The 13,753-nt window shown below is 39.5% G+C and overlaps 1 protein-coding gene across 1 annotated transcript in view; it reads right to left on the reverse strand.

Moving 5' to 3' along the window:
• LOC126417162 (dynein axonemal heavy chain 2) overlaps positions 1 to 13,753 on the reverse strand; it is a 959,377-nt gene that overhangs the window by 849,333 nt on the left and 96,291 nt on the right. Inside the window, 1 exon segment of the mRNA XM_050085060.1 lies at positions 4,103 to 4,268. Coding sequence (XP_049941017.1) covers positions 4,103 to 4,268 — 166 coding nt within the window.

Consider the following 13,753-nt stretch of genomic DNA (forward strand, 5'->3'; position numbering starts at 1 on the left):
CAAAAAATAGATGTTTTGTTGTGTGATTCACCTCTTCGCTCATGTCACGTGACTTGCCTCCTTTTGACTGAACTTCTGCATTGTTTCAATAAACCATTTATCACCTACTGTTATGTGTTATTTGAAGTGGAAATTATCTAATTGCAGTTTATTTCAGGCCATCACTAAGCTTGTTTCTGTTGTGTAAAGTTAAGTATAATTAAATGTGGTGTTTGATTGGTAACATGTAACAGATAGTTGCACATGGACATTGAAACTATAAGCATTAAAATTCTTGTCTTCAGTGTTGATTGGTAAGCTTCAAGGTGGCATGTAAAATAAATGCACTGCATTCTAATAATGGTTTATGTTACAGGGTAAAATGTGTCTGTTCTTGCTGTCAATTAATTGTTATACCTATTATTTGGTTAAAATAAGAAAATCTGTTCTCTGTGTTCATACTCACCCCTCGTTTATTGAATTTCCATCTAATAATTAATGAGTTCAGTGAGTAAGAGTTATTTTATTTAATGATGAGTTTGTTCCATTGATGGTGGCCACTGTGGTCTCACACTGATGTCTCTTTACTGAACTGTCTTTCATTTACATGCTTTTGCTACACCTGAATTAGGCTCATTTCTATTGCTCCGTAAGGTTTATGTAGATACTGACATGCGTGACAGTTAATTTTAGTGCCATAGTACTAGTTTGTATATTTTTTGAGGCAAAGGTTAATGGCTTCTCACTCTGTTACCGCCACTTGGGGCTGTTCTCTCATGTAAATGCTCTTGTTAGAGGCTGAGTAATAAGGTGAAACTCTTTTACAGATAATACCACTATTTGCTATTTTGTCTGTTTGAACTCCAATATTAACTATCTCTCAGCTTTTTTATAAAAAAAGTCATTGTTTATTTTATTTGTATTTTTTGTCTATTTTTAATTTTTTTGTGGTCAGTCATCTAAATAGATATTCTACCATTAACTGTTCCCAGTGTGCTTTAATATATAATGTGGTGTATTTATTTATTTTTAAGACATAATTTCATTCACTCCACCTCACCCTGGCCACTGTGGTGATCACTTATCTAAACTAGCATGCACTCTAGTATCTGCCTGCATGTTCAGCAGTTGTAACAAACTCTGAATTGATTCAAACAGCTGTGAATTTGAAGTAATGTCTATGTTGCCAAGGTTTTGCATGATTAAATTGTACTGTCATTTTGGTAAAAGTGTCCACAAAATTTTGATGTTTAGGTCACATCTAAAGTTGTTTTTTGTGTTTTTGTAAATAAAGTTTGTTAAATGTCACCAAAATTTTGCTGGCCCAGTACCTTACCATTCTCTGCACCCACTACTACCTATGGCTTCAGGTCTCAGGACAATGCCGTACCTAATTCTTCCCAAGGGTTTAACATACAGAGAAGATGTCAAAAAGGGAGCTTTATTATTGTGTATTTTTATTTGTGACAAGATAAGAAAAGGAAATAATGAAACTGTTTAGTGAACTAGCTTCCATTCAAAGAGCAGGCAACAGCATAATACCTGTTTAATCTGTGTATATTTTGAGCTTTTTATTTTCATTGTATTACGATGACAAATACAAAATCATTGTGAGATGATCTGTAGATGGATGGATAAATAAATAAATAGAGGGACTTGCTTAAGCACCATTTGGAGGACCCATACAGAAATTGTATTAAAAAAACACTCCAAGGAAATTAAATATAATGTTTATCAATATAATGGAAGGAAACATTCCACGTGGGAAAAATTATATATAAAAACAAAGATGAGGTGACTTACCGAACAAAAGCGCTGGCAGGTCGATAGACACACAAACAAACACAAACATACACACAAAATTCAAGCTTTCGCAACAAACTGTTGCCTCATCAGGAAAGAGGGAAGGAGTGGAGAAGACGAAAGGAAGTGGGTTTTAAGGGAGAGGGTAAGGAGTCATTCCAATCCCGGGAGCGGAAAGACTTACCACACATATACAGACACAAGCAGACATATTTAAAGACAGTATATATATATATATATATATATATATATATATATATATATATATATATATATATATATATGTCTGCTTGTGTCTGTATGTGTGGATGGATATGTGCGTGTGTGCGAGTGTATACCTGTCCTTTTTTCCCCCTAAGGTAAGTCTCTTTCCGCTCCCGGGATTGGAATGACTCCTTACCCTCTCCCTTAAAACCCACTTCCTTTCGTCTTCCCCTCTCCTTCCCTCTTTCCTGATGAGGCAACAGTTTGTTGCGAAAGCTTGAATTTTGTGTGTATGTTTGTGTTTGTTTGTGTGTCTATCGACCTGCCAGCGCTTTTGTTCGGTAAGTCACCTCATCTTTGTTTTTATATATAAATATAATGTTTATATGTATATATCCTGGAAAACCTAATAGAAGTGTTGATGCAGAATAAATACATGCAGGGCATTTTGGCCCGCGCAAATGTACTATGAATTTGTCGAAACACCAACAATTCACAATATGTTAAAAGGATTAAGGATCTTTTATAAATTGTAAGGTTTGGCAGAGAGTAAAAGTGGACACTGTGAATATTGGTACACAATTGTGTACTATATTTCTTAGAGGTTATGGGATTTGGTTGCTGTGAACCTTTGTGGATCACTGCCTCAAGACTGCAATATTGCAATACTGAACTGAGCTAATGATGTTCTATCCTACTAAGAGAGCAGTAACAAAACCATTATTAATTGCCTACATAAGCACTATTTTGGTTAAGTGGTTAAGCCAACATAGCTATTGCAGATAACAATCCCTAATTTGTGGTCAAGGAATTCAAGGAATTTTTGGCATGGGAAAAATGTACCATATCTCAATAGCCAAGTTCCATCCAAAAGATAAGCCTTGATAGAGGATAACGACACTGTTTGGTCATATTAGGGAGTTTGGTCATATTTTCTGAATACATTATTTAAAGAACCAGAACCATTAGGCAAAAACATGCAGAATTTTAACTTACATTAAATCAAATACCCTATTCAGTTATGACATTATGTCCAACCTTGTGCCAGTTTCGGCATGTAGTGGAGTGGCATCAAATCCAAGGTCAGCTCAATGTGTATGGATAGCTCAATCAGGTAGTGGTTCAAAACTTTTGTTTTAATTTTGTGATGAGACAGTTCTTGTTTATAAAAGGCAAGTTAGTGCTTAAATTAGAGAAATACAATTGAATTATATGTTCACATTTTATATGGAACTAAATAAAACATAAAAAATATGACTACCTATTTCTGAATATACATCTTGCTGTTTATCAGTGTTATGGGCCAAGGAAAGATTAAACCAACCCTGGTATTATCCCAATTATGCAAACAACATAAAGGCTTCAGAATTGCACCATCAATGTTATAAGCATACAATATTAGATTCTTTGTCTAGTTTATGGACATTTACTTGTATTTACAAACATATAAAAGGAGCTAGCATTCCATCCATACACCAACTGGTAATACTGCTTATGTTATTCTGTCCAGAACTAACGCTTTCAAAATGACTGTACCCCATCATTTAAGCAATAGATAATTAGTTTATTGCTAGAAGCAGTCACATGATAAGACTTATGTTCTGCAGGACAAATATCAAAGCATTCACTTCTGAAACTTTATTAATCATGAAGCTCTTACACTTGAGCCTCTCAGTTCACTGCAAGTTATACTTCTTAAGCTTGACATGATATAGTTATTCTTTTTATCACAGGACAATATGAATACAGTATCTGATCGCTGAAAATACTGGGACTGAAATTAAAATCAAACAAACTATTTCTATTTAGGGAAAGAGGGAGGGGAAATTAAAACTAAAGTGAACATGGTGAAAAGGATATAATGATATCAATGTTTTAGCACTTAATTATAGTTTCCAGTAAAATATATTAAAACACCACAAGATGCCAGAATTAAAAACTGTGGGAAAGAAACAAGATCTTCATCTAATGACTGATAATACAAACACAGAATTCTACTCGTATCTGTACTTCAGAATGCAACTTTTAAACTATTTGTTATATTTAAAAAACTACTAACATTCTGTGTTTCTTGTTACATTAATTTGTGCATTTTAGATAAATGCAAATGAGTTACCTCTGCTGTCTTCTTTTCAAATAACTGTTTGAGGGCTGGTCGTTTGTAATAATGGTAAAATCCTTGCAATGCCTCAATACCTTCCTCAACATTCTTGATGGTTTCAAAAACTTTGATTACTAAATTTTCTAAGATAACTTCAAGCTCTTTTACTTGATTTCTGAACCTGAAATGAGAGGCATTACATTACTATTCAGTTAATGCACTTTCACACTCTTCAATCTAATTTTTTGAGTCTAATGGCAAATTTAGCCTTAAGTACTTGGTTATTTATGTAATGCTCTAAAGACATCCATAATTAAGTGTGCAACTCCTGTTTAAATCTTTTCTATCTCTGCCATTAATTGTTTTTTATAAAAGTCCCTGATCAGTAAACAACACTCATGAACTGGTCATGGGAGACCATTGTAACTTGCTTTGTGGGCAAATTGAAAGCATACTGAATATTTAATTGAATATAATAGAAAGAAACATTCCACATGGGGAAAATATATTAAAGAAGATGCTGTGACTTACCAAATGGGAAAGCACTGGTAGATAGACAAAATAAAAAACACACAAACACACACACAAATATCAATCTTTCGTAACCCATGGTTGCTTCATCAGGAAAGAGGGAAGGAGAGGGTAAGACGAAAGGATGTGGGTTTTAAGGGAGAGGGTAAGGAGTCATTCCAATGTATATGTGCGGATGGATATGTGTGTGTGTGCGAGAGTATACCTGTCCCTTTTTCCCCCTAAGGTAAGTCTTTCCACTCCCGGGAACTTTTCCGAATTCCCCCCATTGCCTTAAACTCACCACACCTTTTCCTGCATCCCTCTTCCCTCTCCTTCAACCCTTCTGTCAGAAGGAGGAGCCACTGGCTCCAAAAGCTTGCTCATTCCTAATCTACTGTATGTTTTCTCCCGCCACTGCTTGATGAGTGGACTTTTTTTAATCTATTGCATTAATTTTAAAGATATATGTAATTAAGTTTGGCCACACCCTAAGTTACTTTTCCCATTCATGCCATTATGCTTGTTAGATTTCCAGATCTGACATTGTAATTAGATTTCCAGACCTGGCATTATACTTTTGTTCCTGTAAATTTTCTAAACCTGAAAATGCCCTTGATTATCTAATTAAGACTCTGATTATGAATCTGAGTAAACTAGGTAAATTTCAAACATGGCAATCTTACATGAAAACAGAGAATGCACCATGACAGCATACAGTGTATTAATCAAATGGTACCCTGAATTTTAATACATTTAGTTAATCCCATAACGTACGATTTAAGTTCCAACAGCCTGGATCCAAAATCTAAACGTGATCACCTGGCCTTTGAGCCATTTCATGGTTCCGCAAATCAGTCTGACATTGTACCAACTGCGCACGACTTAAGCAGTGTAAGTACATGTGGAAGATCTAACTGGTTTAATTATGTAAAAATTAAAACCTTGTGTATTATCAATCAATACAATATAATAATTTAAGTGAACTTTACATTTCTTTACGCCCAAGCTGTTTCACTACAATTTTTATTTTTCATGCAAACTTTACAGAGTCCTGATGGCATCGATTTTGATGCAGTTGGGTCATTGTGCTTAGGAAAATGGGGCCAGTGTTTCACATGCAGTCTCTCTTGTAAATCTCTGTGTTGGGTCATTGTGCTTAGGAAAATGGGGCCAGTGTTTCACATGCAGTCTCTCTTGTAAATCTCTGTACAGTACTCATCCCTGTCCTGTATAATCTGGTATATTCTCCAGTAATGATGTGGCTATTTCAAACCTATAATCAATGTAAATCTGTTCTTACCCGCATTATTTGTTTTGTTGCACAAATGTATGAATTGAAAATACCAATATCTGCACAAAATGTGCAAATCGCCGGCCGTGGTGGTCTAGCAGTTCTAGGCGCTCAGTCCAGAACCGCATGACTGCTACGGTCGCAGGTTCGAATCCTGCCTCGGGCATGGATGTGTGTGATGTCCTTAGGTTAGTTAGGTTTAAGTAGTTCTAAGTTCTAGGGGACTCATGACCACAGATGTTAAGTCCAATAGTGCTCAGAGCCATTTGAACCATTTTGTACAAATCGAAAACACCAATATTGAACACATAAAAGAAAATATTTTTATATTCTTTCCTATATTTCCTCATGATTGGGAAGCTTGCAAGTGTTTGGTCTTGCCAATCAATTTCATTCATTCCCTTGTTGTAAGCACTTGGTTTTGAAGCATAATTACATCCTTGTACAATCATTTCTACTGGTTCATGTTTTTTCATCACATAATGTGAACATATAGCTTCACAGCGAGTATTCGATTGCAGCTCCTTATTCTGTATTCCATCTTATATAATTTTAGTTTACAGAAATCTTTTGGCAAATTCTTTCTATTTGAAAATATTGTGCCAATGACATTTGTTTTATAATCATGTGATAGCGTCATACACAAGTTTGATAAAAAGTATAAAAAGCATCAATTACCCAGGCATAATAACACTGACTGTGATAGCTTTGGAGGTGCTATATCACAGTTTATCTTACTGTGGTCTGTATATATTTTAAAGTCGTAGCAATAACCTGAATCTGACTCACATAATTCGTAAAATTTAATACCAAATTGATCCCTTTTTGATGAATTGCATTGTTTGTAAGATACATCGCCTTTAAATTACCCGAGTAATTTATCGATAGTGATGTTGTATTTCATTGCATAACTTCTTCAAATTTTGATTCAAATACTTTATCACAGGTTTTATTTTACTCTGTGATGGTAACCAGATCATTGTCTGTAAAGTGCAAATGTCTCGTAATTTGCAGATATCTTTTTGGCAGCACTGTATTTCGAAATATGGGTGCCTCTGTAACAGCCCTCGTCGACCAATTCAGTTGGTTCTTCACCCGTGCAATTCTTATAGACAACACAAAATATCTTTTAGTTCCTTTACAATTCACAGGAAACCAGTTGTTATTGATTCCTTGTATTCTGTTTGGATTGGTTTGTGTTTGTTTTGCGTACTGGTTAGTATTGGTTACAATATTCTCCCAGACCATGTTATCAAATATTACATTAAATACAGGGTGGAGCAGAGGAAACACGTGTTTTTTTTGAACTGCTAGTATGAAGCGATGAGAGGGGGTATTGACCTCGAACGAATGTTGGCAGACTGCCAATACAATGCAGTTTCAGTCACTATGGAGCATTGGAGTGTAGAGCATCGTGTGTTCATTGTCAAGCAGTACTTTAGAAACAATGATTCCGCAGTCACAGTGCAACATATTTTGGGTCAAAATTTTAGAGTGGGACGTCGAGGTGCAGTGTCTGATCGAAATATTGTACTCCAACGGGTTGCAGCATTTAGAAGTACTGGATCTGTGATGAAAAATAAACCACCTGGTCTTCCCCCTTCAGTTCATATTCTGGAGAATGTAGACCGAGTGAGAACAGCAGTTCTTGCTAGTCCGAAACGATCAGCTAGATGACAGGCTGTAGCGCTGGGTATGTCATGTCGTTCACTTCATCGCATCTTACACGATGATCATAAACTTCACCCGTACAAGATAATGATCATCCAGCAGCTTAGTGAAGGGGATTTTGTGCAGCGCAGAGAGTTTTGTCGCATAATGGGCGATGCAGATGCTATAGTCTTCATGAGTGATGAAGCACATTTTCTAGACAGTTATGTCAATGTTCAAATTTGTTGGGATTGGACGCCGGAGAACCCACATGAATTACACTAAAGACCTCTCCACAGTTTAAAAGTAACAGTGTGGTGCTACATTTCAAAGATGGGGATTGTTGGACCTCATTTTTGTGTACTCTGCAAGCCACCCAACGGTATGTGGCGGAGGGCACTTTACATGCCACTGTCATTACCTCCCTCTCCTGTTCCAGTCGCATATGGTTCGCGGGAAGAACGACTGTCTGAAAGCCTCCGTGCGCGCTCTAATCTCTCTAATTTTACATTCGTGATCTCCTCGAGAGGTATAAGTAGGGGGAAGCAATATATTCGATACCTCATTCAGAAACGCACCCTCTCGAAACCTGGCGAGCAAGCTACACCGCAATGCAAAGCGCCTCTCTTGCAGAGTCTGCCACTTGAGTTTGTTAAACATCTCCGTAATGCTATCACGGTTACCAAATAACCCTGTGACGAAACGCGCCGCTCTTCTTTGGATCTTCTCTATCTCCTCCGTCAACCCGATCTGGTACGGATCCCACACTGATGAGCAATACTCAAGTATAGGTCGAGCGAGTGTTTTGTAAGCCACCTCCTTTGTTGATGGACTATATTTTCTAAGGACTCTCCCAATGAATCTCAACCTGGTACCCGCCTTACCAACAATTAATTTTATATGATCATTCCACTTCAAATCGTTCCGCACGCATACTCCCAGATATTTTACAGAAGTAACTGCTACCAGTGTTTGTTCCGCTATCATATAATCATACAATAAAGGATCCTTCTTTCTATGTATTCGCAATACATTACATTTGTCTATGTTAAGGGTCAGTTGCCACTCCCTGCACCAAGTGCCTATCCACTGCAGATCTTCCTGCATTTCGCTACAATTTTCTAATGCTGCAACTTCTCTGTATACTGCAGCATCATCTGCGAATAGCCGCATGGAACTTCCGACACTATCTACTAGGTCATTTATATATATTGTGAAAAGCAATGGTCCCATAACACTCCCCTGTGGCACGCCAGAGGTTACTTTAACGTCTGTAGACGTCTCTCCATTGATAACAACATGCTGTGTTGAACTTGAAAGGCATCAAGCAGGATGGTGCCACAGCTCACATGGCAAGAGCACCCATGGAAGTGGTTTGACAAATGTTCCCAGGACACGTTATTTCGAGATATGGTGATGTTTACTGGCCCCTTCGCTCACTCAATTTGTCAATATGCGACTTCTCTTTGTGGGGTATTTAAAATCAAAAGTCTACATGAACAAGCCTCGCACAATCAATGACCTGAAGAATTCCATGAAATGTTGCAGGGAGCAGCCATGGGTAACTTTTTGGAGAGGATCCAAATTTGTATCCAGCAAGGAGGACGTCATCTCCAAGACATTATTTTTCAAGCCTAATTAAAGTATGTATATTTCAAAACTGCATTAAAAAATCTATCAATTAATGCTTGTTTTTATTATTTTTATCGAACCATGTCCCAGTCATTCAATAGTGAAAAACATGTGTTTCCTCTGCTCCACCCTGTATATCTAGCCCTCTTTTATTTACTCCTACCTCATGTACGGTTGCCTCTTTTATGCCAGGAGTCACTGTATAGTTCCTGATTTTAGGACCGTTTCGTATTTCTTTCCAAATCCATGGATCCGGTAGTTGATCTTCATCAGCATTATCATCCTCAATAACTAATAGCCTGTGTTTTTGTCATACAGGATGTACAATGTCACTACTGTCACTGTTGGTTGCAGAAGTATTGACATAATGCTCACTGTTCTCATCACATTTACATTTTGAAAACATTTTGTGGGGATACGTCCCTAACATTCAAGAACATATATTTCAATGTGCAAACATGACCCAGAATAAAACGTAACTGAGTGTGATAATAAGAATCTATCATGAGCCTGGCCTGTGCTGTATGTGGTGGGGCACATCACAAGTCACAACTGTTGTACCACAGGCCAGGACTGTGATGTTTTCATTTGCCCCAACCAAAGTGCTGCAGGTCAGGTTCATGAAGTTTACATTTTGCCCGACATATGAACCAAAGGCCAAGCTTGTGATACCCACATTTGGTCAGAATACCTGACCACGAGTCTCACACATAGTTGTCAGTTAAAGGGTTAAATCAGATTATGGTTGAATTCAACAAATCAGCTCTACTACTAATGATTCTGACCTTCACCGTTTTTAAAATAATATTTAATTAGAAAATCACAACTTATCATTACACCAGTCTATATCTACTCTACTCCAACCAAAAACATTCTGTCAGCATCCATGAAGCACACAGTCATCACCTATATGAAAGCTCGCACTCGCTTGGTTCACATTATATAGTGAAGAGTACCCTGCCCATGCCCAGCAATCACAAGAGTAAAATTATGTAACAAGTTTACAACCAGAAGTTACAAAAGCAACATCTATGATTCTGAAACTGTTGCAATAGTTGGGTTACATATCCATGAAAGTTAGCAGCCTGATACACTAATATATTTTTATCAAATTGTGTGTACAAATCAGTGTTCTGGATTCACTATGAGAAATGTACATAGTTGACTATTGTTTTACAAACTTTGATTTCTAAAAGTTTAGAATGTAGTGTGCAGACAAGAGTTTTAAGTCTGTCATGAACTGTTTACGACATGTACGGCCACGGAGAATAAACACAGTATCTAAGTGCTAGCACGATATTTGTGAAATATAAAGAACAGTGTAAGATAAAATGGACATCACTTGAATGTGATTAATGTTCCATATATTGCTGAACTGTGATGCCATCATCTAAGATACTATAAGATTATGAAACTTCAATTCTGCTGCATCACCACGGAACTTTAGTCTACAATCAGGTTAGTACACTTCCACTGTGATGACCTCTTTTGACACCCATATCTTTGAATCCAACTGCTGTAGTTCCAAAATGAAGTGGTGGAAGGTAGAGGGCTACCATACCACATAAGCCCCATTGGTGCACATGTCAGCATAACTTTGTACTTGAACACAACATGGGTGGGTATGAAAATGTTCAAATTTAGTTTTGTTACCAGGCCTTGTAGGGTACAATAGGGGCATGAACAGCAGCAGACACTGAGTGATCAACTTGATGTGGAGATGTCTTGCGCTCACAAGAGAAAGTGTTGACAGGATCTGAAAGGCGCCTCATTTTCAGTCTCCATTTGCCCAGTTGGTTGAATTGTGCAATGCCTAGATTTGTGGAGCATTCAGATGTGACAGTGGCCTGATGGTGGACTACATGGGAATGTGAGGCCAGGCATGCTCATCAACCAAATTCCAGCTGACAATGTATGTCCACCATATGGGCGAATCACTGTACTGTGCACAATGCTCATTGTAACTCCTTCACATCTGCACCTACCACTCAAGAACAAGTAATCTGTGTCATCCTCCATCTTTGGTTGGATATTAGCAGCAGCCAGACTAGAAAATTACCATTCCAAGTGTAGGCTGCCATTAACATCACAACACAAAAAGCTTCTAATGGATGACATTACAATGTGTTCAGGGATGAATTGCATTTCTGCACTACCCAGGAGCCCATTTTCAGATAATATGGCCACGGGATGAGATGTCTTTCTCCAATGTTTTGGAGAGGCACAATGTGTCATGGTGTTGGGTGCCATGTGTTACGACTTTGTGTCCTGGGTGGAAGTGACTTGTGGTACTCTTAACGACACATTGGTACATAACAGTAGTTCCTCGTGTTATTCTAATGCAGCAGTATCATAGAGCCAGTTTTCAACAGGACAATGCTCGTCCACAAATGGCATGCGTCTCAACAAATTGTGTGTGTGATTTTGAGGTACTGCAGTGGCCAGTTACAACAGTTGCTAGCCAACTTACCTCAGAAAAGGATGCAATGGCTTTATGGCACCCTTTCCAAATGAACCAGTGCAGGTATTTAAGCCAGAGGACGTGCAAAGTCACACTGATAAGTGGGCTCATGCTGCAATGTTCTTTGTAACTTTGGCTTGGTTCTGTTATTACTGAAATGACATCACTTCCCCATTCAACCCGTGAAGTTTTATTTCATTTCATTTTCTCCTCTGGGTGTTTTTAACATTTTAAAGAACATAGTTCTTATATAGAAAAACAGTGATCTGTAATTATTATACACCCCTGGAAATGGAAAAAAGAACACATTGACACCGGTGTGTCAGACCCACCATACTTGCTCCGGACACTGCGAGAGGGCTGTACAAGCAATGATCACACGCACGGCACAGCGGACACACCAGGAACCGCGGTGTTGGCCGTCGAATGGCGCTAGCTGCGCAGCATTTGTGCACCGCCGCAGTCAGTGTCAGCCAGTTTGCCGTGGCATACGGAGCTCCATCGCAGTCTTTAACACTGGTAGCATGCCGCGACAGCGTGGACGTGAACCTTATGTGCAGTTGACGGACTTTGAGCGAGGGCGTATAGTGGGCATGCGGGAGGCCGGGTGGACGTACCGCCGAATTGCTCAACACGTGGGGCGTGAGGTCTCCACAGTACATCGATGTTGTCGCCAGTGGTCGGCGGAAGGTGCACGTGCCCGTCGACCTGGGACCGGACCGCAGCGACGCACGGATGCACGCCAAGACCGTAGGATCCTACGCAGTGCCGTAGGGGACCGCACCGCCACTTCCCAGCAAATTAGGGACACTGTTGCTCCTGGGGTATCGGCGAGGACCATTCGCAACCATCTCCATGAAGCTGGGTTACAGTCCCACACACCGTTAGGCCGTCTTCCGCTCACGCCCCAACATCGTGCAGCCCGCCTCCAGTGGTGTCGCGACAGGCGTGAATGGAGGGACGAATGGAGACGTGTCGTCTTCAGCGATGAGAGTCGCTTCTGCCTTGGTGCCAATGATGGTCGTATGCGTGTTTGGCGCCGTGCAGGTGAGTGCCACAATCAGGACTGCATACGACCGAGGCACACAGGGCCAACACCCAGCATCATGGTGTGGGGAGCGATCTCCTACACTGGCCGTACACCACTGGTGATCGTCGAGGGGACACTGAATAGTGCACGGTACATCCAAACCGTCATCGAACCCATCATTCTACCATTCCTAGACCGGCAAGGGAACTTGCTGTTCCAACAGAACAATGCACGTCCGCATGTATCCCGTGCCACCCAACGTGCTCTAGAAGGTGTAAGTCAACTACCCTGGCCAGCAAGATCTCCGGATCTGTCCCCCATTGAGCATGTTTGGGACTGGATGAAGCGTCGTCTCACGCGGTCTGCACATCCAGCACGAACGCTGGTCCAACTGAGGCGCCAGGTGGAAATGGCATGGCAAGCCGTTCCACAGGACTACATCCAGCATCTCTACGATCGTCTCCATGGGAGAATAGCAGCCTGCATTGCTGCGAAAGGTGGATATACACTGTACTAGTGCCGACATTGTGCATGCTCTGTTGCCTGTGTCTATGTGCCTGTGGTTCTGTCAGTGTGATCATGTGATGTATCTGACCCCAGGAATGTGTCAATAAAGTTTCCCCTTCCTGGGGCAATGAATTCACGGTGTTCTTATTTCAATTTCCAGGAGTGTAAATAAACTGGAAGCAGTCTTGATCACATAACTTTTTTAATATGGTGACCAGTTTCGATCTTTTTATAAGATCATCTTCAGATCGACAATAAACAGGAATTAATATAAAAATATAAAGGACAAGATCACATATTCATACAACAGTAAATAACACTGGGTGTTTTTCTTTTTTCATCAGGCTGTGTATACTTACTGATGTTCATATTTGCCTCCCCCCCCCCCCCCCCCCCAAAAAAGTACTCTCCTGCCCTCCTTCACTTTGTGGGAAATAACTGTTCCCATTGTACTTGTACATCCAGGCTGTACTTATCATTCAAATTCTGTTTTCACAGTATTTCAATCAAAATATTTACTTTAGCCAGATAGAAAGCCTGTTGTTAAACTGGTAATTCTACTATTTTCATATTCTCATCAGT

The sequence above is a fragment of the Schistocerca serialis genome, chromosome 8, assembly GCF_023864345.2.
Source record: "Schistocerca serialis cubense isolate TAMUIC-IGC-003099 chromosome 8, iqSchSeri2.2, whole genome shotgun sequence".
In the NCBI taxonomy this organism is placed as follows: Eukaryota; Metazoa; Arthropoda; class Insecta; order Orthoptera; family Acrididae; genus Schistocerca; species Schistocerca serialis.